Genomic DNA, 25,241 nt, shown 5'->3' on the forward strand with positions numbered 1-25,241 from the left:
TAGTTCTAACACCCCTGCCATGAGCAAGGACATCTCCCACCAGGCCAGGTTGCTCAAAGCCCCATCCAACCACCTGGCCTTGAACACTTCCAGGGATGGGGCCTCCACAGCTTCCCTGAGCAATTTGTTCCAGCGCCTCACCACCCTCAGAGTGAAAAAATGTATTCCCAATATCTACTCTAAATTTGCCCTCTTCCTGTTTGAAGCCATTACCCCTCGTCCTATCACTACATGCCCTTGTAAAAAGTCCCTCTCCAGCTTTTTTGTAGGTACCCTTCAGATACTGGAAAGCTGCTATAAGGTTTCCCCAGAGCCTTCTCTTCTCCAGGCTGAACAATCCCAGTTCTCTCAGCCTGTCCTAATAGGACAGGTGCTCCAGCACTTGGATCATCTTCGTGGCCCTCCTCTGGACCCGCTCCAACAGGTCCATGTCCTTTTTATGTTGGGGGCTCCAGAGCTGGATGCAATATTCCAGATGGGATCTCACAAGAGCGGAGTAGAGGGGCGGAACCACCTCCCTCAATCTGCTGGCCACACTTCTTTTGACGCAGCCCAGGATACAGTTGACTTTCTGGGCTGCGAGCACACATTGCTGGCTCATGTTGAGCTTCTGATCAACCAACACCCCCAAGTCCTTCTCCTCAGGGCTGCTCTCAATCCATTCTCTGCCCAGCCTGTATTTGTGCTTGGGATTGCCCCGACCCACATGCAGGACCTTGCCCTTGGCCTTGTTGAACTTCTTGAGGTCTGTCATCGAGTCTAACAGCCCAGCTTAGAGCAGAGTCAGCTTGAGGAGGTTGCTCATGGCCATGTTTGATGGCAACTCCCCAGTCTTGGAAAACCTCTTCCAGTGTTTGATTGCCCTTGCTGTAATTTAAAAAAAAACAAAACAAAAACAAAAACAAAACACACCAACAACAAACCCACGCTTATTTTCTAAGTGGAATTGCCTGTAATTAAATTTTCACGTTGTCTCTAATTCTGTCACAGGGCACCTCTGAGAAGAATCTGAGTGTCTTTAGTCTCCCCATCAGGCATTTCTACACATTAAGCTTTGCCCCCTACCACACTCCCAGGCCTTCTCTTCTTAAAGTGAAAAGTTTTTCCCGTGTTATTCTGGAATCCCTGTGCCTTACAGGCTATTTTCCTGTAAGTGACTTGTGTGTGCTATAGCTGTTGACAATGTGATGGTTAAAGGAGAAAAAAGAAAGCCAGTATTTTGAATGGTATCTTAGATCTTCTAGTGACCAGAATGGTGACCAGAATGCTACCCATTCGTCGCTAACCAGCACCTGTTATCTCAGTGTCTGTTTAGCTACATCCCAATGGATTCCTAACATACAACTGCACTGTTCTCCTTGGTTTATTGTCTTGTGTATTTATTTCACATTTTCCAGCTGTAAGGCTGCCTCTGCCCTAACAACTTTTCCCTTCAGGGAACGTCTGTCAGATGTACTTCATGGCTTGAGACACTAGGCCAGTGAAACAGCAGATTTGACCTTACAGATTTTTTGCCAGTTAGAAAACTAGCTTTTTTAAAATTCAGATTAACTTCTCTGTCCAAACAAGCTGCCCTTGTCATTGCTATTAGGTTATGGAATTCTAAATTAAATTCTTGGATAAATAAAAAGATGTGAAACTTGAGATTTCTTTTCTTCACAAAGCATCTAAATACGTGGTTTTAATACTATCACTCTTTGCAAACAAACGTATTGTAGAATTTTATGGTAAAAGATGCATTTTGAATTTCATATGCAGCAGCTGTCATTTAACAGAGCAAAGAATGAAGGGCTCTGTAGCTTACATACGTTCTGTTCTGATTTCTGTCCTTCCTCCTTCACCACCCAAAAATGTTTACAGACAGATGCACTCAAATTTCAGTTACTTTTGTGTTGTTTTTCACATAAGTTTATTACAAGAATTATATTTGCTGGTGTCCTGGTTCCGGCAAGGATGGGGTTAAATTCCTCAAGGAGCCGGCAGGGGAGGCAAGTATTCCATCCCACGTGACCTATGCCCGGCTATAAGAGGAGCTAGCCGGGGAGAGGGAGGCAGTCGCCACTTGGGGGTGGGCTGATGGGGCTCGGGTCGCTGCGCTGCGGTAATCGCGTTGTGTTCCTTTATCGGTGTTATTGTTTTTCTTTCTTCTTCCCTTTGTCTGTTTTGTTGAATTACACTATTTCAACCCACGAGTTTTGCTCTTTTCTGCCGAGTTTTCCCACGGCTGTGGGAGTCGAGCGAGCAGCTGCGTGGTTCTTTGTTGCTGGCTGAGGCCAAACCACGACAGCTGGGATGCTGTAAACCTCACTGGTCATCTGTGATGGGATCAAGAAGGAAGTTTTCCTGCTAAGAAAACTTCCACCGATGCCTCTTGCCCTTATGTTTCATAGATACCTTTCCATAGTAACTTCTCTGCCCAGTGAGTATAGGAAAGGAAAAGGGATTCAGACGAATAACCTGAGCTGATTTCAGTCTATCTGAGGTGGTTTTATCCACGTTCTTCATCACAAAGTCAGTCCTGTAAGCTCCAGCCTCAGTCTGCAAGTATGCATCGGCATCCAGAATGGTGTAGAGGTTAACAGCTGTGCACTGGTACTGAGGTGGTAGCCAGGTGTTTGAGCTCCGCTCTGTGTCTGCTATTATTTGTCTGCATACCCTGATCAATATTTGATAGCATAAATGTCTGAAGAGAGACCATCTGCTCAGTTTGAAAAAAAAAAAAAAAAAAAAAAAAACAACAAAAAACCCAAACAAATAAACCTCAAATGTTTACTTGGTTCTCAAGTGAGACATATCCCAAGGTACCTCATTTAAAATGGATGTTGTTGGACATAATGCTGGAGGAAATGCAAAGATGTGGAAGAATTTTCCACTTTGAAATTTAAAAGTATGTGTCTGGCCTTCTGTCATCTTGATGTAAATCAAGATCTGACGTTTGTCTAAAATAAGCCTCTAGATGTAGCAACATCTGCATATTTTTCCTTGTATCTTTTGATCTACTCATGCCCTCTGCTACTTGACAAATAAATTCGCATTGATTTTTATATTTCAAAAAGACTTAGCTTGAACAAGTATGTTCTGTTTTATCATGGATTTTTCATTATGCACTGCAGATTGGGAAATAGCAAATAGGTTAAGAGTTAGCAATAGGAGTTGTTGACAGTAATGCAATCTGTGGAATGTATCTGAAAAAGTCTGTCTAGTTGAGTTGAAGTCAACTATCTGCTGAGTTCAAAAGCAGCTGATGAACGTTAGGTTTATGTTACCTTGGTGGAACTCCATTCACTTTGGTAATCATAGGCTTCGTATCAGGAATTAATTAGCTGCATCATTTTGAAATGAAAAAAGAAAATAAATCCTTGCACATTCCAGCTTTAAAATCTCTCCAGGCTCCAGGACTCATTCTTTTTTTTTGCTTCCTTCTTACGTGGTTTATATGTAGTGGTATAAAAAAGGGGGAAAAAAAATGCTACCATTTCAAATTGGTACTTTTTACTCTTGCTCTTTACTTGTTCAACAGAAACTTGGTCGTGCAATCAGAGTATTTCTAACTAAAATGCACTTTTTAAATTACGGTGTTCAGAGAGACCCTTGCAGCGCCTGCACGCGCTCGGAAAGCAGTATTTCATCACCTTCAAAGCCGGGGCTTTTTCCGCACAGGCGCTTCATACCAGATTTTTTGGTTCCCCCGAACACGAAGAACGGCGGCGAGGAGTGTGTCCCCCTGCTCGTCCCCTGCTTATCCCCTGCCCGGCGCGGGGACGGCCGCGGGGCGCTCCCCCCTCACCCGCTGCCCTGAGGCGGCGGCGGCGGCGGACCCCTCCTGCGCGGCCGGTGGCACCCGCCGCGGCGTCTCCTGTCGGCCCTTCTTCCCGCGGGGGACGGGGACGATGCCGGGGGCGGGTTGGCCTCAGGCCTCCTGGGCCGCGGGGCGGCGCTGGACCCGCTACTTGCGGCGGGCCGGGTCGCCCGGCAACGCGGCGGACGCGGCGGGACCCGCGGCCATGGCCGCCAAAGGCAGCAAGAAGAAGGAACTCGGCAGCCGCACCAGCTCCGTGCTGCTGGGCGCCTCCGCCAAAGAGTAAGAGCGCCGGGAGGGAAGGAGGGAGGGCGCGGGGGAAGGGTTGCCCCCGCCGGCCGGCGGGCCGGGGGACAACACACCGGGGTGCCCGGCGGGAGCTGCTGCGGCCGCTCCCGGGGACGGGGGCGCCGAGCCGCCTCCGCGGCCCTCTGGAGACTTCCCCCGGGGCTTCCCGGCCGGGCGGCCGTTAACGCCGTTAAGGCCGTTAAGTCCGGTGGCCGGTGCGGGCGGCTGTCCGCCCTGCTGTGCGGCGGCCTGGTCGGCACGGGCAGAGGCCGGAGGTGGGTGCGGAGGAGGCGCTTGCCTGCAGCCCTGGGCGGGCAAATAACTCGTGCTAAGGAAGTTTACTTACTCAGGTGGATACTTAATTAAAAGTGGTTTCAATAGGCAAAAGGCGGGGGTTGGTTGTTGTTTGGTTTATTTTCTTTCTTTAAACTGGAGGCTCAGCTCGGTGGGGAAGTTGCACTTTTCTTCCCTCCTACGGTACTTCTCATGCACCCGTCCAGTAGCGCCATCCTGCCAAAATGATGCCGTGTGTACCTCGTACCGTACCTGGTCTGGCAGACAGTGTGCCTCGGACCTCGAGGGGAGCAGTAGGAATGAGAAGATGGTGGTACGCGGGTGGGTGGCTTTGCGACGTGGCTGTTTTGGTACGCAACAGGCAGCGTGTCGGCTACAGCTCGGGGTACAAAGCGTTCAGCTCATGGTCAGGAGCAGGCAGAAGCGTTCACTGAAACGGTTGTTTGGGTTTGAAAGAACCTCGAAGCTGTGAATCGGGACAATAATTTTGGAACGTGAGGAAAAACTGCTTTACTTTGAGGGTGGCTGAGTGCGGGAACAGGCTGCCCCAGAGAGGTTGCGGAGTGTCCTTTTCTGGAGATACGCAAAACCCACCTGGATATAGTCCTGTCCAACCTGCTCCAGGTGAACCTGCTTTGGCAGGGGGGTTGGACTAGATAATCTCCAAAGGTCCATTCCAACCCCTGCCGTGCTGTGGTTCTGTGAATACACACCCTCCATTTTCATCAGGTAGAGGAACAAACTAGCCAAAGTTTTCAGGGCAGAATGGTTAATGACTCTCATTGCTCATCGGTTTAATTTACAGAAGGGAAACACGATTCCCAATGCCTCGAATGTTTGCTTTATGTTATAATGAATCTGAGAAAATTAAGTATAAAAAAAACCCCATTCTTCCTATTCATTTCTTACATATTTCTGTGTAAGTAGGTTCTCTCAAGATATTTTAAAATGATTCACTGTTTGCTAGGTATTTAGTGTGAATTTGTATATTTCTGTGAAAATGTATATTTCTTCCTGCAAAGACAAACAAATAAATAAAAAACATTTACTTTCTTTCACTGTTACTATTTCGACCTGAGAGTTCTATTTCTATGTTTTGCGTAGCTTTCTCATCCTAAAGTTTGTAAGCCTGCACACTGGCACTGGCAGGATTCAGATGAAAAAGGTATCTGACATATGCAATCATGCCCTTTTCTTCTTTTTCCTGCCTTAAATAAAGGTTTCAGTTGTAACACTTACCTCTGTGTTGAAATCAATCTTCAAATGCCCCTTTGTTCTTATTTCATATCTAGTTACCCAGCCTTTGCTACAAAGTATTTTCTTATTTCATATTTCATACTTCTGTTTCATATTTCACACCTTGGTTACCATTTTGATACCTTTTTTGTTGTTGCAGACAGCCAGTATTTCTAATTCCTCCTTTCTCCTCGATGTGCCACTTTGCTTAGTAACTTTTTGGGTTTTATTTTGGCCAGAGCCCTGCAGCCCCTCATATTTACTGCTTTAAGCAGCTTATAATTTTCTTTTCTGATGATATCTAAGATGTCAGGGACGCTTTTATTTTTTAGCACTGTTAGAGAAGAAGCATTTTCTTACTTCCCAGTGTATGTGAAACTAAATGGGCTGTCATCCAAAAGATTTTGTCCAGTATTTCAGGTTTTGTCCCCTAATAGGCATTCTTACAGTTTGAGAATTTTGTAGCCGTTCTATCAAAATAAGATACATCTTTTTTTTTTTGAGGGTCTTAATATATGTACTTTTTGTATAGTAAAATCATTAATTCTGTCCTATATCATACATAATAATTTGTAAAAGAGTAATTCTTATAAAATGAGTTATTTGTATCAGATTATACTAGAACAGTATGTCTTTTTCTTTAGTACATTGTTACTTTAGGCTTTATTAAATGACACCACGATGGATAAATCAGACTAGAAAATTATTTTCCCAGTGCCAAGTTGAGACTAGACAATATTTAGTAACAACCTATCTGAATGGTATTAAGGTTTACTGAAACACCTCTGAGATGCAGTCTAGGAGATATGCTCGCGTTATAGAAGAAATCTCACATTGGACCTAAAGGACAGGAGACACGATTTATCTCTCACTCTGCAATTATCAGCTAATTGCAATGGAACTAAAGTCTAGCATATGCCAGTGTTAATTCATTGTTAGCTACAAATCAGACCACAGGAGTATTTACTCACTGCACTAAGGCTGTTTTACATAAAGTGTAGTAGCTTGGAGATGTCCTAATGGTGGCTTAGTGGTTTATGTTACTAGACTGTGAAAGAAACGGTGACAATAACCTGATTATAATGCAGAACCTTCATAACACAGAATATCTATCTTGTATTAATTTTTTCGTTAAGCCTATAGCTTCGGTTTAAACCATAGCATGTCTTCTGGTTTCATCTGCTCTGCCGTTGTTATACTGAGTGACCTTGCAAATGGGAGTAAGTCTTAGCAGTAAGTGTCTAGATGTTTCAGTGTATGTGCTGTATACATTTCCATATTACATCTTAATCACCTGAATGATATTCAGGCATACGAAGAGATGAAGCGACCTCTTAAAAACAAAAAAAACCAACTTATTTGATGGAACAGCTTTTAGTATATAAAACTACCTCTGTTTGTGTTTTTATCAATTAATATTTGTATTAATATATATTATCAGATATGCTGGTAATGTAAACAGGGAAAAGAGGAAGTCTGTGACACAAAAAATCTAAAGTTACAGCAACTCTGATACTAATTTCCTGACTAACCTATCCCTGCTCACTTTTTATCATTCCAAAATATTGCTAAGGCATATGGATAGATGGATGAAAAAATGTTGGTTTAGGACAATGTGTGTCTTGCCAAGTTCAGTGAACGACTTGATAAACCTTCTTGTTTAAGCTGTCAGGAAAGATTTTACTTTAGCATTCGTTGAGCTGCAGATAATTAATTTAAATCAAGGAAAGTAGTGACAGCTTATTCTAAACTTTTGAGTAAATAAATTTTTGCCTTGAAACAGACATTTTACAGAAAAAGTAGCCTCATTTTCTCATGAAACAGTAGAGAACGGTGCTACAAAATATTTGAAAATTTGAATTCAGTACTTGCTACACTTTCAGTCATATTTTGCTCTGTAAGCTGTAAGTGCTTTTGGAGTTGATTAAAGGCTGTTTTCTACTACAGTGTTTAGTCTCAGTAAGATCTTCATCCTGATGAAAAACCACACACATTTTAGTACTCTCTAGTTAAAGATCTGGGTGAAAATGTGGGTTTGCTGAAATCGGTGAAAATTGTTTATAGTTGGAAACTGAACATAGTGAGGCTAAAAATTCACCCTTGAGAACTTTTTTGACACCTTGAATAGGCTTTCTTCTTGCTTGCCTTTGTTTCCCAGGTTGATTGGAATTTATACCCTAAACCAAATATCAAAAAGCTATTTTAGCATTCTTAGTCCCTCTGAAAGGACTGAAATATTGAAACATATTTCTTTTCCTTGGTCATGCTATATGCCAGTGGTCTCCAAACTTTTTTGATTGTGCAGCCCTATCAGTAAAAAAATTTTGAGCCTACCCCCCAATATATGTGTATTTATTTATTTATAAATTTTATACACACACTGCTGAAGTGCTACTATTTGCTTCCTTGCACGCATCCCCCACTTTAGAGACTGGTGCTATCAGCCACAGAATTTCTAAGCAGTTTCAAGTTTTGAACTACAGTCTGCTAAAGTCTACAGGGAGCTTTTTATTTGGATCAGGCTTATGGTCAAAACTTAGAACTACCGATGGTGATTTATGCAAAATTGCTTCTAGAGCGCTTTCTCCTTTGTCATAGGATTTGTGATGTCAGAATGATAGGGATGCAATTGACAGCAGACAGATCGACATGTTATTTATTTGGAAATGGAAAGATTCTGCATAATAAGGAATATCTATATTACAGAAAAGATATTCTGTGTTTGCAGGTCTATGAGAAGAAGATGCAAATCTCATTCATTTACTAGAAAGTACAATTCTAGCCCCAAATGCAGAGAATGTTCAATTTTCTGATGTAAGGCTAGATTTGTATCATGGCTTTCAAGAAAAATCAGCAGAGTACTGAGTTGACTTTGCAAGAGTCTACTCTGGTACGAAATGATTAAGACTGCTGCTCTTAATATATATAATTGTTGAGAAAAATTGCTGAACACTTTGATAAAACTGTACTGTGTAACCCTATGACTTAGTCCTCATTTAATTGGCAATCCCTGTGTTGGAGAAATTGCTCTGTTTCCTCAGATAATGATTTTCTCCTAATAACAGGCAAATGTTAGTAATGATCATAAATGTTTTATCAAAAGCTGTGTGCCCAGTCTTTTTTTAGTGGGTTGTGGAGATTACAAATAAATCTTACACACGCAGTGTAAGATTGGAACTGGGTTCATTGGAGATAGGACAAGTACTTGTTAGTTATCTCCTTGACGTTTATTTGCATTCATTCTGTTACTCAGCTTGTTGAATGTGCTTGCAAGACAGAGAAACCTTCTAGTGTACAAATGTTCTGTAAGTCTATGAGAACTTAAGTGGTGTTACTATGCCCGTATCAGAAAGAGGAATGGATGTTTGCAGGCTGCCTGAGAACACATTGTCCCGTCAGTTTAGTATTCTGTGGTCATTGCAAGGTAGGTGTTCCCTGAGCATCTCTGTTATATTTTTGGATACTGCTTGCAATTGCAGGGATAAAAACATAAAAAAAACATTGTACCTTTTGTCTAATGTGGTCTCTGTAAATGCTGCTTGGTTTTAGATGTCTCTAATGTTTGAAATACTGAGCAGTAATATCAGTAGTATAAAAAAGAAAAAGGGCTAATAGATTTTAGAAATAATTTGTAAAAAAAAATCTGAGACCTGTCAATACTTAGTACAAAAAAATTACAGTGTTATAATTTCAGCTCTTGTGGATAGCATTAATGCGGAAGCCCTCTGAGGGTAATGTGTAGAAACATCTGGGGAATATATTTTGATCACCTTAAAATGACTTTTCTAGTAAGATCAGGCTTCTCTTTTCCCTTTAAATGCTTACAATAGTCAGGACAGTACATCTGCACTGTGGAAAATAAAAGGGGATTATTTGTGGATATATTGCTGGATGCTGGAGTGGGACCTCAGAAGCATATGGAGAAGGCAGGAAAGTTCCCTTGGACTCGCTAAGCCAGACCTCGCGTGGGTCTCTGCAGGATGCTCCATTGGGTCTGTCTTCATTACTGCTTTCTAATTAGGTAGCAATTCCCTTCAGGAGCTAGGCAGTTGGTAGAGATGACAGGCTGAAGAGCTCGAAAGAACTGCTGTCCTTATAGCTTTTCTTAATTGCAGCATTAGAGGCTACTGAGAATCTGATCTTTCCCAGGTTTCAACAGCTAGAGTGAATAGCAATTGATGTCTTTGTCGGCACTGAGAGAGATTCTGGCTAGTAATAATGGATAATGAATTAAAATGCTTTTTAAATGAATTTGATGAAGCTCTATGCCATCAAGCCCAATCTTTTAAATTAAACTTGAGTCATCAGCATCTATCTGAATTAGGGTTTGGGTTATTAGGAACAAACCCGAGGAGTTAATCGTCAATTCCAAGAGAGGCAAGTGATTTAGAGATAATTGCAGTACAGGCAGAGGTCACCAATGTATAGGGGAAGGTCAGAGTGATGCTGGAGATCTTTTTAGGGAGAGCAGTAACTAAGAGCAATATTTACTGCTGATGGATCCTTAAGGACCTGCAGAGACAGGCTGAAGTCCGGACTGGCTGGAAGAAATGTTTTAAGTTTAGCTGTGTGCCTGATTGCAGTGAGTAGCAGGTTGCTGCCCTACTGTTGTACAGTGGGTTGCTGCACCAAAGCCTAGGATTACCTAATGTTTGTTATTAAGATTAAAGGCTAGGACAGTAAGAACGGAAAAAATAGTGGCATTGCTAATTTGTATTTGAATTCCCACATGCCTAAGCAAAGGATTCAGCCAAGACTTGTGATTAAGGTTTTATCCACTGCCAGCATGTATTCCTCAGGTAAGTATTCTTAGGGTTTAGGCTAGCAGTGGTTTAGAGAATATACAGTGAAGAGAATAATTTTTTGACATTTTGGATGGGGCTTGCTAGATTGACTGAAGTTTGGGAAAGGCAAGAACTCATGTCTTGTGGATAACAGCATGTCGGTTGAACTTGAAGATGCTTTAATGTTGTGCTGGAGTGCTAGTGTTGGTTAATGGAAGTTTTAATGGGCAATAAAAATTTACATGGGGTCGCGGAACGAGTCTGCGGAAAAGAAATGCACTAAAGTGTATAAATACATAGCAGCCACATCTAGCTCAGGAAGTGCTTGAGCTAAAAGTGGTTGGTGACTATCAAAGTATTAGAGAAATATACTATATATGCCTTTATGCTCTTCATAGGCTTTCAGTTGCAAGTATCGTTTGAGACAAGTTGTTGGGCTACAGTTCACCCTTGCTCTGACTCAGTACTCACATTCTTATGTTTGCGGTCCAAGAGGGTAGCTCAGTGTTATATCTTTGTCTTGCAGCATATGTGTTATTGAGAGAAGGGTTTGCTACATAATTGTAAAAGCTAGTTAGGTTTGTATGTGGATGCTTATGCATGTTTTAGACCTTGCATGAGCTTCAGCCAGAGTTGAGTATGGCTTGGTGGTTCTGACTAAGTTCTGCTAGAGGCTTGAAACAGAGTTAAAATTCTGAACAAAAGGTATTGAGGTTACTAGTCCTGATTTTTGCAATTTTTTGATTAGGCATCTCCGTTTTATGGTTAATCATGCACCATTTATTGGAAACTGAGCTGTTTTTATAAATACAGTTAGTTTCGAGGTTATGGTTATGAGAAACGTAGTGCTTGAGTTCAAAGCATGCTCATGTCATGGTTTGGCCCCTTAGGCAGCTCAGCCCCACACAGCTGCTTGCTTACTTCCCCACAGCAGGATCAGGGAGAGAATATGGGTAAAAGTGCAAAAACTCAAGGGTTGAGATAAAGACAGCTTAATAGGTAAAGCAAAAGCTGCACACACAAGCAAAGCAAAACAAGGAATTCATTCACTGCTTCCCATCGGCAGGCAGGTGTTCAGCCACCTCCAGGAGAGCAGGGCTCCATCACATGTAATGGTTAAATGGGAATCACAGAATCACAGAATCATCAGAGTTGGAAGGGACCTCTAGAGATCATCTAGTCCAACTCCCCTGCCAGAGCAGGATTGCCTAGAGCACATTACTCAGGACAAACACCATAACTCCAAATGTCCCCCTCTTACTTCTTCCCCCAGCTTTTATTGCTGAGCCTGATGTCATATGGTAAGGAATGTCTCTTTGGTCGGTGGGGGTCAGCTGTCCCAGCTGCGTCCCCTCTGGTCCCTTCTTGTGCACGCCAGCCTGCTCGTTGGTGAGGCAGTGTGAGAAACGGAAAAGGCCTTGATGCTGTGTAAGCACTGCTCAGCGATAACTGAAACATCCCTGTGTTATCAGCACTGTTTTCATCACAAATCCAAAACATAGCCCCATACAAGCTACTGTGAAGAAATTTAACTCAGTCCTAGCCAAAACCAGTACAGCTAGTTAGTGGACTTCACAGGGGAGAGAATATCTATAATCTGAAGAGTTTTAAACCTTCACTACATCCATAACCTTCTTTACAATTGTAACTGGTAATGTATTACAAGATATTGTACCCTTCCTACAAAGCTGATTTTGGATAACTCATGAGGCTCTTCTGTCAGTTCATATCCCTCCTAACCATACCCATAACCAAAGCCAGTTAAGGCTTCGCAAGAGTCCGTGAGCGAGCTGTGGTGTATCTTGAGCTGCAGCAGTTGATAATTTCCAATTTGCAGCTACGGTCCTGATAATCCCGAGGAACAGGCATTTTGAGATCATAGTCTCATTTAGCAGGCTGTTAGTTGCAATCACTCTGAAGATGAACAGAATTCATTTGCTTTAAATGGTTGTCCAGAGCCTTTCGGAAGGGTTTATTGGCTGTTTGCATTATCAATATGACAAGGCATTTCCTGTTCTCTCGAATAATTCAGCAGTAGCATAAATCTGTAATGGCCCAGGATTCCAGGATGTCCAGCTGTAGAATTGAAGGGAGAAGTGTCTATGTAGATTAAAATGTAACCATCTGAAACACTGAGCACCATCACACACGTGCATACTTCCCGCAGACATAGGAGTACTAATGGATAAATGTCTTATGATCTTAGGTTCAATTTGGATTAAATTCTTTGGTTCATGATTGTTCTTCAGAAGTTATTTATTGAATCAATGTGCATCTGAAAACTCTTTTACTCTACTATTGTTCTAATACCTAAATTGTAATCTAACAAAAACTAGAGACATTCCTGGAGAGTTTGCATTGTCCTTCCTGAGCATAAAATAGCTGCTCTTCATTTATGGTCTTTTATTGTCTATTTGTTTTGTATGGAACAAGGCCAGTATTTTTGTTAGCCTCAGAAATAAAATCAAGCACCCCTAGAATTTTTTGTGTTAGCATTTTCTGTCCATAAAGAGGAAAATCTTGCTTTCAGCACACTGTGCTCCATTCACTGAAATGTTTGAGTGTGTAAACACAGTAAAACTTTAATCTATCTAGTCAATTTGATAATACTTTTTTTCCTGTCTTCTGCCTTTAACTTTTTTTTGTTTCATGCTTTGTGGAGAGACAATGCGTTCATTCCCAAGGACATATGATAAACATATTAAAATAACATATAAGCCAACCAGTAAGTTGAATTTTTGATTAATTAGATTACATTTTAATTAGGAAATTATGTATTCAAATTAAGTTTTCCTAGTTAATTGTAATTAAAACAATGAACCCCTGAGAGCTCAGCCTACCCTGATCTGTAGATTTTGAACTTCATGGACTCATGGGCATGAAAACATTAAGTAATATACCAGTGGCAATATCACACTAAACACTGTGCTCCCTACTGATCATAGTTTTAGGTTTTTCTTTCTCTGTAACTCAAAGCAATGTCAGGGGATCTTGCAGGCAAACACTCTCCATGAGCCATCGGTTGGAGACTGTGCAATCAGACTGCAGTACAAGTCCAGACCTCTGTAACAATGAATGGTGTAGTGGAGAAAAGCAGCTTTCAGCAGGGCTATATAGCAGAAAAAGTGCTGTCAAAAGAAAAAATAATAATAATAGTGCTTTGAAACTAGAAAGCATTCTTAAAATATCATGTTAGAGGCTCTGTTTGCCATGGATTATTCATCTACTTAAGCAGAACGGTCTTTATCTCCTTCTGTAACCACGACTGAACAAATGGGATTCCTGGTTTTCTTATCAGCGCATGCTAAGTGATTTGTAAATGAGTTGACCTAAATCCACAGAAGTACTGAGGTGCTTTGCTATGCAGAGATTTTTAGTTCTTAGTTAATTACCCAGGTGCCATACAGAAAGCACAGAAGGATTTTGCAGAAGCTGGCAAGGAAGAAATGAGCAAAGCACAAGACGTTCTAAGAAGATACTTGAGTGCCAAACTCCTGTGTAGAAAGAGGTGCTGCAATCTTCCAATGCTCTGTGACTGTAGTGTTAGTGGTTTCTCACAGAGAGCTCAGTGGAGTGGAACTAAGATCCCTGAAGTGGCACATTCCTTTTCTTTTTTTCTTCTTTTTTTTTTTTTTTTTTTTTTTTGTCTTGAGTTTGACAGAGGTATGTGCTACTTAGAATAGGCTGTTCCAGAAGCTGTAGAATGTTATTCTCACCTGAGTCGCATCTGATGTAAAAGAGTTCTGCTGGCTAATTATGTGCTGAGTGGTCAGGTGTTTCCTATTATCAGTTTTAAATTTACTGTGTTTTGTTAGATGCATTTTTTTTTCTTGTGTCATGAGAACAGGTAGACAATACACTCTGTTGTGGTTTGGACTCTTACCTGTACTACTCAGTATTTTGTACATTTACCCTTTGCTATTCCTCCGTGCTCTAAACTGTTGCCTGTCACTGAATTTCCAAAGTTATTTTTATGTTGTTAGGGCAACTGAACCAAACATAGTATTGCATGAAAAGGACATAAAATTGATTATACTGAGTGGCATTGTACTGATTTCTTATATTGGGCACCCTGCTTCTGATGTGTTAGTGTTTTTCGTCTGCTTTCCTTGCCTGTAATTAAGCAGAGATATTAATTGATCTATCATAATCAGAGACAGCTCCTGATCTTGATGCGTTATCATTAACTGAGAACTATATAACCTGTAGTCATTTGCTGCTATTTGGAAGGACGGTGCATTGATTGAACAGATATTTGGTCTGCAAATTGTATGTAGATGTTACTTGCACTCGAATCTGTGACTTGTTGAAAGACTGCAAGATGCAGCTGGGACCCTTTGGTGCCTCTGGTAATCTGTACTCTGTTCACTTGGCCTGTGACCTCCACCCTTTGAAACCAGATAACCATAAAGGATTGGAGACAGCTGATAACAATCCCACCTGGAGCACAACCCAGAGTCAACAACCTTGGAAGAATCAGTCAGACATCACTTCTCTTGGCTGAGATTGGAACCTGAAAATCACCAGAAAAGGCACTCCGCTTTCCAGGCCCTTGCCATGACTGTAGCTAGGTATTGGTATATTATAATTCCACCTGTAAAACTGGATATAAAGCCCTCCTCTGTAAATTATTTTTGTTTCTATAGATTAAAAGTGCTCATTTAAGTGCTAGATATTATAAGGTTTCTGCTTTGGCAGGCATCTCTTGCGATTAATCTTCAGTGTTCTACTGTTAGGAATGCAAATTTTAAAAAAAAAATTTTTTTTGAAGGATGTCTTTTAAAAGTCTAAGTGAATTCCAGTGTGATAGAACATGAAAGGCTGACAAATGAATGACTTCCAGGCCATCTGATACCTTCCAATATCAAGAGTGTTTTTCAAATATGTGAAATAGTATTTTTTTTCCAATCCATATTGAAAGCTTTTTGCCAGCAGACCTTTGGCTCCATAGAATCAGGAGCAGAGAACTTTTACTACGGCTGGCTCTTGCCACTGAAAATGGCGAGCTCAGCTTTTCTGGCATTGCTTTCATAGACTACAGTCTTGACTTCTGCTGCTTTCAATGGCAGCGGTGTCCATGCTATTATTTCTGAAGTCTGTAACTTCACCTTATTTTTTTTCTGTCTTTGAGGCATTTACTAATGATAGTTTGTGCAATAAAAAATATTCTTCTTCCTGAATGCACAAATAGAAGGTTAAAAGAGTCCAAAATTCTAATGCTATGCATGAGCTTGCTATGAGCATGAAGGTTGAATTTCACATGAATTCTTCCAAAAATACATGAAAAAATGTATCTTTGTTTTAGCTTTCGTAAGACTTAGTTGCACAAGGTGAAACAAATCTATTGTGATCTATATGAAATATTCAGTTGCCTTATCAGTCTTTGTAATCAGTTTTTTGAATGCATCTTCATTTTTTTTCTCTAACACATGGCACCAATCTAGTACTCTATTCTGCGTTTTTTATTCAATTTCTTAGTGTGTTGTCAGTTCAAATTTTTGTATAGGAAAAAGGTATAGTTGGTATGAATGAATCAAAATAGCAAAAGTCTGAGTTATATTGATGAGAACTGAGCCAAACTTTTAAAGAAAGATACTGAAATTTAGCTGGAATTTAAAATGATAAATACCAAAATTCAGACTATATATTTATAAATCAACAAAAGGAATTAGGCTGAGAATAAGGAGAACAAACTCAAAAAGTTTTAAAAACCACAATGATTGTAGGCCACTACTTCTCATCAATTTTTCTGGGAAATAATGTCCGGGAAACACCACTGTGTGTGATTTGGTCAAGGGATTTGGCATGTAGCTTTTTCCCCGCCTTTTATAATCCGGAAAGCAAATCAAGAAGGAGTGTCTCTCCTTCCATTAATATGCAGGCAAATAAAAATAAGAAAACACATGGACTTCTATTCCAGCTGGTAAGGCTAAATGTGAGGCTAGGTGACCATTCCCTCTTAGCCAATGTGTGCACATTTTAAATAGACTCATGCTTGGCAACTTACTGAAGTCTATTAGTCTGTCTGACACCTACAAAGATGTCAGCTATGTTTAGAAATGAGAATATTACACTCCTTTAAAAATAGTATCCCTACAAAGAACAATCAGTTGGTTTTCATCTTTTCTTTCTATCATCACTTTAATTTCCCACGGTTTGATCTTGCTTCTACACTGAAAGCACTCTGTACTTTTTGAGGAAGAAATCCTACCCCAGTACACAAAAGTGAAATGACAATAAAACCTGTTGTCACAGGCTTTGCAAGCAACTGTCACTGCAACTTAGATGCTTTACAATTATTTGTTCTGCTCATAGTACCTGAACTGCATCCATGGCTTAAGTCTCTCCCCAAACATGAAAGCTCTGAGCATTTAGACTAATGTATTATTCTTCTGCAGAGAGTCCTTTAAGTTTTGGCTCCAGTGTTTGAAATAAGAATAATGGTAAGTTACTGTAAACAATACATACATATTTTGGTTTTAGGTTGTAATTGCTGCAGACTATACTAATGATAAAGAGAAGACTGTATTGCCTTAGCTGCTTATTAGGTTGTCTGCTCATTCCTCTTCTGAAAAATGGCACCAGTTATGAAGAAAAAGAGCAAATCATTTTGCCACGGAGTTACTGATACTTGGTCAAACATTCTTATATCCTTTTCAGATTCTTGTGAATTTGAGTGTTGCCATGGTTTCTGCTGTGGGTTTCTAAGATATTCAGCTGCTACTTTTAAAAAAACATTTCAGGGATTAGAGTTTAAAAGAACTTTCTGCCATTAATAAGGTCTTCAAAGGAGCCCTTTGTCTTTGAGTTCTGAAGATATTATGGAAAAAGTTAAGTAGCTTCTCAACAGGGCACGTTTGGAGGAGAAGTTGAGCCATCTGTTTGTTGTCTGCCCTCTTTTTCCTAATATAAAAGCCTTTACTGGGGCCAGAAATCATTTCTTCTGACTGCTCAAATAATCCAAGGGAAGGCACACATTTTTCTTTACTGCTTCCTGATAAGTAGAAAGAGGCCACAATTCTCATCTCCCTGGACCCAACATTGGTATCCAATGGGGAATATGAGATGTGAGATTCCTCACTCCCCTCTCTTCCTTCAGATTGCTCTTACTTCTGTACATGTAGAGGAGTTCCGAGCATCTAGAGGAGGTGAAGGAGGAAAGAAGGATAAAACTTTCAGCTCTGAGCCTCATTCACTGACCTGCTGGATACTAGTTACCTAAATATCATATCCTGTTACTGAATCATTTCTGTTAATAGTGTGTCTGCTGGGATTTGAATGAAACTAAGCTTTACAGTGTAATGGTTGCAGACATTTCATGGGAAGAATAGGTAGCATTAAATGAAAGATAGAAGATTGACCACACTCTCCAAGGAACAAGGTGAAAATGATGAGCATCAAGTAGATTTTGTCTTCTGTTGGGGTGTTGTTATGATCAAATTCACAGCTTCTTTTTTAATCTTTAAAACATGCTATGGGTAATGTTGGTGACCATTTAAAACACCTAGAGGGAGCGCTAAGATGGGATGAACTGATGGCCGGTTGGCAGTTACTTAGCAACAAATGCCCTGCTGTGGGGATAAATTCTTAATAGAGTGAATCAAATGAAGACCAAACTCACAATCATTGCGTCTACAGAAAGGCTAGCATATAAGTACCTAATTGTACTGCACCACCTAAATGTATCATACTGCAAATAAAATGGCTGGTTTGTTTAAACAGTTGCTGTTACAGATACCAGTGCTCAGTCTTTTGATGCTCCAAAATGTGCTTCAAGCAAGCACATATTTTACTCCACAGTTGAATTTAGAACAGATGCATAGACAGTAACTGTAGCTGAGCTGCTGAGTAGCAATTCATTAAATCAATCAGAACATAGCTTTCAATTTTGCATCTCAGTCCTCAGGCAGAGATCGCAATACTGTGTCCTAAGTCCATGAAAAACTGTATTGATTTCTTAGGATAATAATATAAAGCAGATCTTAAGCTTTGAAACTTAAGTAGGTTTAATAGAAATAAATTAATGAAACCTTAATGAAAACAGAAAAAGGATTTAGCTGCAAAAAAATACCATCTTTGCATCCTGTGACATAAGGAACGCAGAAAGAGTAAAAAAAAAAAATTGTACATCCTTATGCAAATAACTAACCAGAATCCCTGAAGAAGTCATCTATGTGGTGAAATCCCTAGGGACTTTTTTTTTCCAAACTTCCAAAGTACAGACATGGAGACAGAAAAAACTGAAGCACTTTTAAGTGTCAAGACTCCAACCAGATTTCTGCATAAAGCCCCAAAGTCATTGTGGAAGCAGTGCTGGCATTGTTATGGAACTATTAAACAACTTTATCTGTTTCAAATACTCCCAATCAAAATTTCTGTGAAAAGATGTCTCATTTTCATCCTCAGATCTGCTCAGCTAAGCAAAAGTGAAAAACTAATTAATTTTCCTTCCATTTGGGGGGGGGTTGTTTTATTTTATTGTTAAGAAAAGCGACAGCATCAAAATGATAAGATTAAAGGTACATCTAACTTTTGCATGGGAGGGTTAGGAAAGAGAGTATTTAATCTTTATCTGGAGGAAAGAATGAAATGGAAAGAATGGTGTCTGAATTCTAAAAAACCTGCATAGTGCATCAGTTATTTTCACGTGTCACAAAATTATTATTGTCTGGTGATCCAGAATGACATGGGTACTGGGAAAGGAAGGTGGAGTAGCTGTGCTGTTCTGAAACTAAATACCAATACTTCTGTAATTCTCTTGAGAAGACTCTCTTCACTGTTGCTGTGTTCCCTCTATGAGGAATGGTCATAGGTAGTGTACAGGTAGATTTATCTACTTTAAGAAGAAAATATTTGCTCCCTAGACCCCATTGACCTTGTTGACAAGATCTTGCTTACAGAGTGGGTGAGCAGCTAAGGTGTGTATGTCTGCAGATTAAAAGACTATGTTTAACTTGAGAGAGCACGCTTCCAGTACTTTGTAGGCTTGTCTCCTTTCTCTCTATTAGTTCTGAGGTCTCTGAAAAACTTAGGTTGCAATTTGTCCGCATTTTTTTTTTCCTGTTGTGTTTGTCTATCCTGCCATTCCCTATTTTCCCTGTTGGCACTATATCAATTATATCGGTATTCTTGGAGAAGCTGCTTAGAGGGTCAGAGGTGAATTAGTGCCAACTTCATAGTTTTTCCCTCATTTGGCAATTTATTCTTCTGTTTTCTCCTGTAGGGGTTAGCACAGGATTAAAAAGAAGTCTGCCCATAAGTTGGTGTTTGAAGTACTGTAGCACAGTGAAGCTGTCCAGGTTGAACATAAAATACCAGTAATACTTTGCGTTGTCCTCATGTCTGTTAGTTTGTTTCAAAAATTGTCAATTAGTTATGTTACTCAATTCTTGTAATAAAGGAATTTCTTAATAGCCTTACTTAAATACAGTATTTAATAAATCCAGCTGTCTTTTTTTTTCACTTCGTTTATATTTGGATTCCAATTACATTGCAGTTCTTTATGATTTTTCCAATCTTATTGAGTCATCCTTTTTAAGAAGCAGGAGCATTGGGTTCCCCAACTTAGTTTAGACATCTCAGCCATAGATAGCACTGTTTCCATGTCTTCCACATTGTTAGCGTTGAGTGTATTCTATTATGTCAAAGTGTATTGGAAGGTAGTTTTCTGTCTTAGTGTGAAAGTAAGTTAGGCAAAGCTTTCCATATCTCATTGCTGTTTTTTAAAAATACGCTTTTTTATTATTCCATTATTGTCCCAAAGCAGTCAGAAATCTTATAGCAATTATTGCAGTTATTATTTCATTATCTTTGGGAATGGCATCGGAAGATCTTTTTTATTATTATTATTATTATTATTATCATTATTATTATCATTATTGTCATTATTATTGAGTAAAACTTCCATGCTTCTTTATAAATATGTAAAAGATCAAATGCAGACTTAGGGGGGGAGAAAAAAAGATGCAAAAATCAGAAGTAGTCCTTGATTATTTAAAATTGCTACATACGTCATTTGTATTTCATCTGAAATAAGAAAAAACTAGAAAAAGTAAGAATTTTAACTTGTCTTTTTTTTTTTTTTTTTTTTTTTTTTTTGCTTATAAGTATATGTAATAAGCTGCCAGGAGCTGTATTTAAATCAATGCTGACAGGGACAAAGTTTCAAAATATCACAAGTGTTGAAGCTGTTGGTACAGCTAGCATTCTGTTTTTCATTGTTCTTCATACATGCAGTTAATGCAGATACAGCAGATTCTTTGCAACAACTGGAACTGATACAGGCATTCCTAGCAATCCAAAGAGACTGATAAACACTTCAGGGTCTTCAATTGCTTGTTACGTATTATTGAATATAGAATGAAGCATCATTTGAGTCGTTAAGAAAGTGCTGGAGAAAAAAATGATACCATTAATGAAAGATCAAACGTAATAGAGGGAGGCTGGAGGCCATTTACAGGTGACTGAGATGACAAAGATGGAAAAGCAAAGCAAGGTAACACTCCAGAGAATATATCTTCCTTCCAGTTAGAGTGGTAGAAGCTATATTTTTTTATTTGCACGGCAGAAGGCACAGATGGTATTGAATTTTCACAGCTGTCTTCCAATAAGAGTTACTGGGAGTGTGGGTGAATGTAGTTATTGTCTAGACAGTGAGAAACCATCATTTTTACCCATGTCTTTGTGAGTGAGTTGAATTGGGTCAGGAATGCTAGGCCTGGTGCAGAAGAGGAAGGAGAACCATGTGGCCTGAAGCAGGGGAAGAGGAAGGGGCAGGAAACTGTGCCCTCAGATTCTGCTTTTGTGCTTCAGCTATCCCATTTACTTCAGTACGAATCCTCATATAAATGCATTTAAATATTTTGTTGGTTTATACATATTAATGCCATCTAGCACTTCTATAGGCCTGCTTATTTTAGTGACAAAGAGTTATTGTAGTTACTAACACTAAAATTTTTATTACAGTACATTTGTCTCATAAAATATTCTTTTTTTTAAAAATCTTCCTGCTACCGTTGCCTAATATACTGTTCATTTTTATTCCCACCTCTGTTTCCCAGGGCAACTATGTCTTCCCACGTAGGTGCTTCCAACGAGAAGTGGAGATTTCCTATCTGGCCAGAATGGAATGAAGCAGATATCAATGCCGAAAAATGGGATACTGGAAAAGCTGGAAAAGAGAAAGAAAAAACTGGAAAAAGTCCCATCTCAGTAAGTTGTGTTTAGTGGAGTATTTGTCACAATTTCAAAATAATTTGTTATTGATAAATATACTAATTTCAATCATTTCTTTTCAATAAATGTAGATAATTTAAATAGTTCCCTACTTAACTAATATAATACACTAAAAGTATTGCGTATTGTTTATTTGTTGCTTCTTAAACAAACTTTTAACTTATGTGTGTGCATTAATGTGTGCATGTTAATGGTTAAAAAAAAAGCACCCCCAAAATCTGTTTCATAACATAATTAAAACTGGGGATGTGGGAACCACGGCAGCACTTGTAAGCTAAAGAAAGGTGTTTCTCTCCATTTTTTGTAGTGCTTCTTTGCGTAGCGTATGTTGTTCTCACCTTTATCTAGTGCTTAATTGCTAAACTTCCCTGTCATACCACGTTGTCAGGATTGGATGTCTCTGAAAGCAGAATATAAGCTTTGTTAATACAGTTCTGTATGGTCCAGCCTACAACACTTCCTTCAAGCTTTCAGAAGAGTAAATATTCCTTAAAGGTTCTTTCCTCTCCCCCCCCCCCCCCCCCCCTCCAAATTACTGTGCTTCCTTCAAGTACTTTAAATAGTTTGTTGCAGATTGGTATGTTGAAAGAACTTACACAATGAAACAACTGAGAAAACAATGCGGGAAAAATACTATTTTGGAGTTGCTGGTTTGGGTTTGGTTTTTTGTGCTTTTGTAACGTATTTTCTTTAGCCTTCCTTTAATCAGTAGGTACCCAAAGCATAATAGTTTTTCCTTCACAGAAGCTCTTTCTCTTGGTTAGTCTGTAGAAGATAAGTAGTGTACATCAAGGCCTGTGAAACACACAGAAATGTATAATATGCCTAAAAGCTACTTAAAATTCCAGGCACAAATAGAAGAAATGGGTTACCGTGTAACCGATTAGTTTCTCAATCAGCATGAGCAGTATCAGAGGTATCTCCTCATCCTACATTGGGCTATTAAGTAAACAGATATCATATATCCTGACGCCTTATGTTCACATGGAGAATAAGTATCACTTTGGAAATGGAAGTTTGAAAATTATATGAGACTCACTCTCTCTCTCTCTCTGAGAATCTCCAATTGCTTTGTAATTATAGCTCTCTTTGGTTTCTATAGCAGTTTTAAGTGCGTGGAACCTGCTTTGTTTGTGTCTAAATATCGCTTTAGATATTTACTTTCAATCTTCAATTTAAAAAGCTTTAGAAATAAGTGAATTAGAAAAAGTACTTAGAAACAATTTAATAGAAGAGTGCCTAAATTAAAAGCTTAAACAGTTTTTTGGGAAGCTTTTCTGATTGGTGGAAAAGAAAGGAAACATTTCACGTAGACCTATTTAGACAGTGCAGGACACATAACCTCTGAACCGTATAAGTGGCTTTTGTGCTGAATCTTCAGTTTGGGCTTTGCACTCTTTTAGTTCAGAGTTATAGATACTATTGGTTCCTTTTTATGCTATTTTTCCCTTTAATTGAATTATCGTGTGAACAATAAATTATTTTAAAACTTGTGGAAGATACAATACTGTAATTAATAAAAAATGTTCCATTTTTGTTCATGCATATTTTATGTAGCAAGTCTTTGAGGATCCTGAAGGGAAAATAGAATTGCCAGCGTCCTTAAAAGTACATTCATGGAAACGTCCACATGAGTTTTTAACAAGTAAGGTAAGAAACAAGCAAGGTCATAATGAAAAAATGCTACTTGCCTAGCTATGTAACAAGTAGAGGAAAATTAGTAGAGGAGATTGGTTCAACAGATAAAACCCATTTGACCATGCATAGCCATCCTGGCCGGGAGACTGTTGTGCACCAAGGAGTCAGTGATGCAAAGAGCATCTAACCTGTGCTGCACACACAGCTTGTCCTCCAAGCCTGTGTGGTGCAGGGTGTGATCCCTGGCTGCAAGATAAACTCAGCCAGTGCATTGTAAGGCAGCGCCTGCTTGTTACCAGTGGTTACACCACCTGCATCTTCTTGCCTTTATCGGAGTGTGGCAGGAATTTTGTGTGTGAACTTCCATTCTCTTTTACGGTAGAAATGATGAAAAGGGTTGTTTTCTTGTAAGAAAATCCTGTAATAGCTCAAGTCCTATCATAACTCAATAATAGCAAAATGGGGTAACCCTTTCTATGAATGGGTTCCGCACAGAATGCTGCACATGGATCAGAAGCCTGTTTGATGCTGCACAACTTGGGGTTTCCAGTGTCTAAAAGGATGTAAGGTTATCTATACTAATCCCTTTCTTTCTAGTTAGTTCCAATAATAGCATTTTAAGAGTCTGAGTGCCTTTCTTACCGGGATCACCATGGACCAGCACCTCCTGGTGCAAAACATGGTAGCGTATCCTCCCAAGTCTGCTCTGTTTTTTGACTCCACATTCATTTGGAAGATACCTTGACAGAGAGATGCCTTCCTGTTTTTCTTTGTGTTCTTGTTTTCTCACTTTAAAATTAGACAATTTTAAATTAGGCAAAGCAAGTTCTTTTCGTTCCAACTAAGGCTTCCCTTGAACAGGTATCTGAAGTAAATATCTTGAAACCATGAGTTAGCTTTACCAGAAATGTAGTACTTTTTCTCACTTCAACTATTGTATTTCTCCAGTCTGCATATAGAACGTACCCACATCTTTGACAGTACTTGTCTGGAAGGTAACCATACCATTTTAAAACTATGCAAAGCTCTTATTTAGTTTATTTTTTAAAAATAATTGCAAAGAAAATAAGGAGTCTACCATTTCAAAGGTTAGTGTTCTCCAGTGCTGTTGCTAATCAAAGCTTTAAAGCATTTTTGCTTCAGATGAAATGCTGAAGTTTTAAAACACTTTGACCACCCTTCCAACTTTTTCAGGCTTGTCAGTTTTCCTTTTGTCAGCTTGTCAGTTCCATTTTTTATTAACTAGACACTAAACAGGTCCAAGTTTAATTTTTAATGGAGGAAGGAGAGCGGGAGGGCAGGGGAGTAATTGACAAGACCAAAAGATTGGATGGGAAACACTGCCAAAATGCATAAACCAAGCAGAAGTATCTGAAAGATGAGGGCAAGAGAGCTGGCAGCCCAGAAAGCCATGGAAACGTGTATCTGTGTTAAAAATAGCTTTTAAGATCTATCTTTAGAACACTATGAAGAAAGTGTTTGTTTTCTTTAAGACCTGTTTAAAACTTTGATGCTTGTATTGGTCCGGTGTATTTTGAATCAAGAAGCTATGATTACTAGAAATGTTATAAGTGGTTAAAAATTAATGTAAATGTCAAGTGATGAAAGGCTATTAAGAAGATATGTTGCTACCTAATCTAAACAACAATCTAATTTGAAGTGTAAAAAAGCCTATTTAGTATGGTAAGCAAAGAATCAAACAATGATCACCAATAAGTGAGGAGAGGCACAGATATATTTAGTTCAATAAACTACAATCCCAGTATGTTATTTCTAAACTGCTTACAAAAAGAAAAAGGACTATATAAACAATAGCCATTAAAACTACGTAATAGTCAATGATTTGATAAAGTCAGTCTTCTACTGACAATACCACTGTCTAACTGACCATGAGGAAACAAATCCCTTTGAATCTTGGGGGGGAGGGCAAGGAAATGTCAAAGTATGAGACAGCGTTATGGTCGTGA

At 39.3% G+C, this 25,241-nt stretch overlaps 1 protein-coding gene across 1 annotated transcript in view; it reads left to right on the forward strand.

Annotated features, from left to right (window-relative positions):
* Nucleotides 1-3,890: 3,890 nt before the first annotated feature.
* The window catches only part of ADGB (androglobin), a gene marked incomplete at its 5' end in the record, with an annotated part of 117,023 nt that continues 95,672 nt past the window's right edge, over nucleotides 3,891-25,241 (forward strand). The window contains 3 exons of the mRNA XM_082481754.1: nucleotides 3,891-4,081; nucleotides 21,462-21,612; nucleotides 23,194-23,286. Coding sequence (XP_082337880.1) covers nucleotides 3,891-4,081; nucleotides 21,462-21,612; nucleotides 23,194-23,286 — 435 coding nt within the window. The remainder of the gene's footprint in view (nucleotides 4,082-21,461; nucleotides 21,613-23,193; nucleotides 23,287-25,241) is intronic.

This window comes from Vanellus vanellus, assembly GCF_965231255.1.
Source record: "Vanellus vanellus genome assembly, chromosome: 3".
Taxonomy (NCBI): Eukaryota; Metazoa; Chordata; class Aves; order Charadriiformes; family Charadriidae; genus Vanellus; species Vanellus vanellus.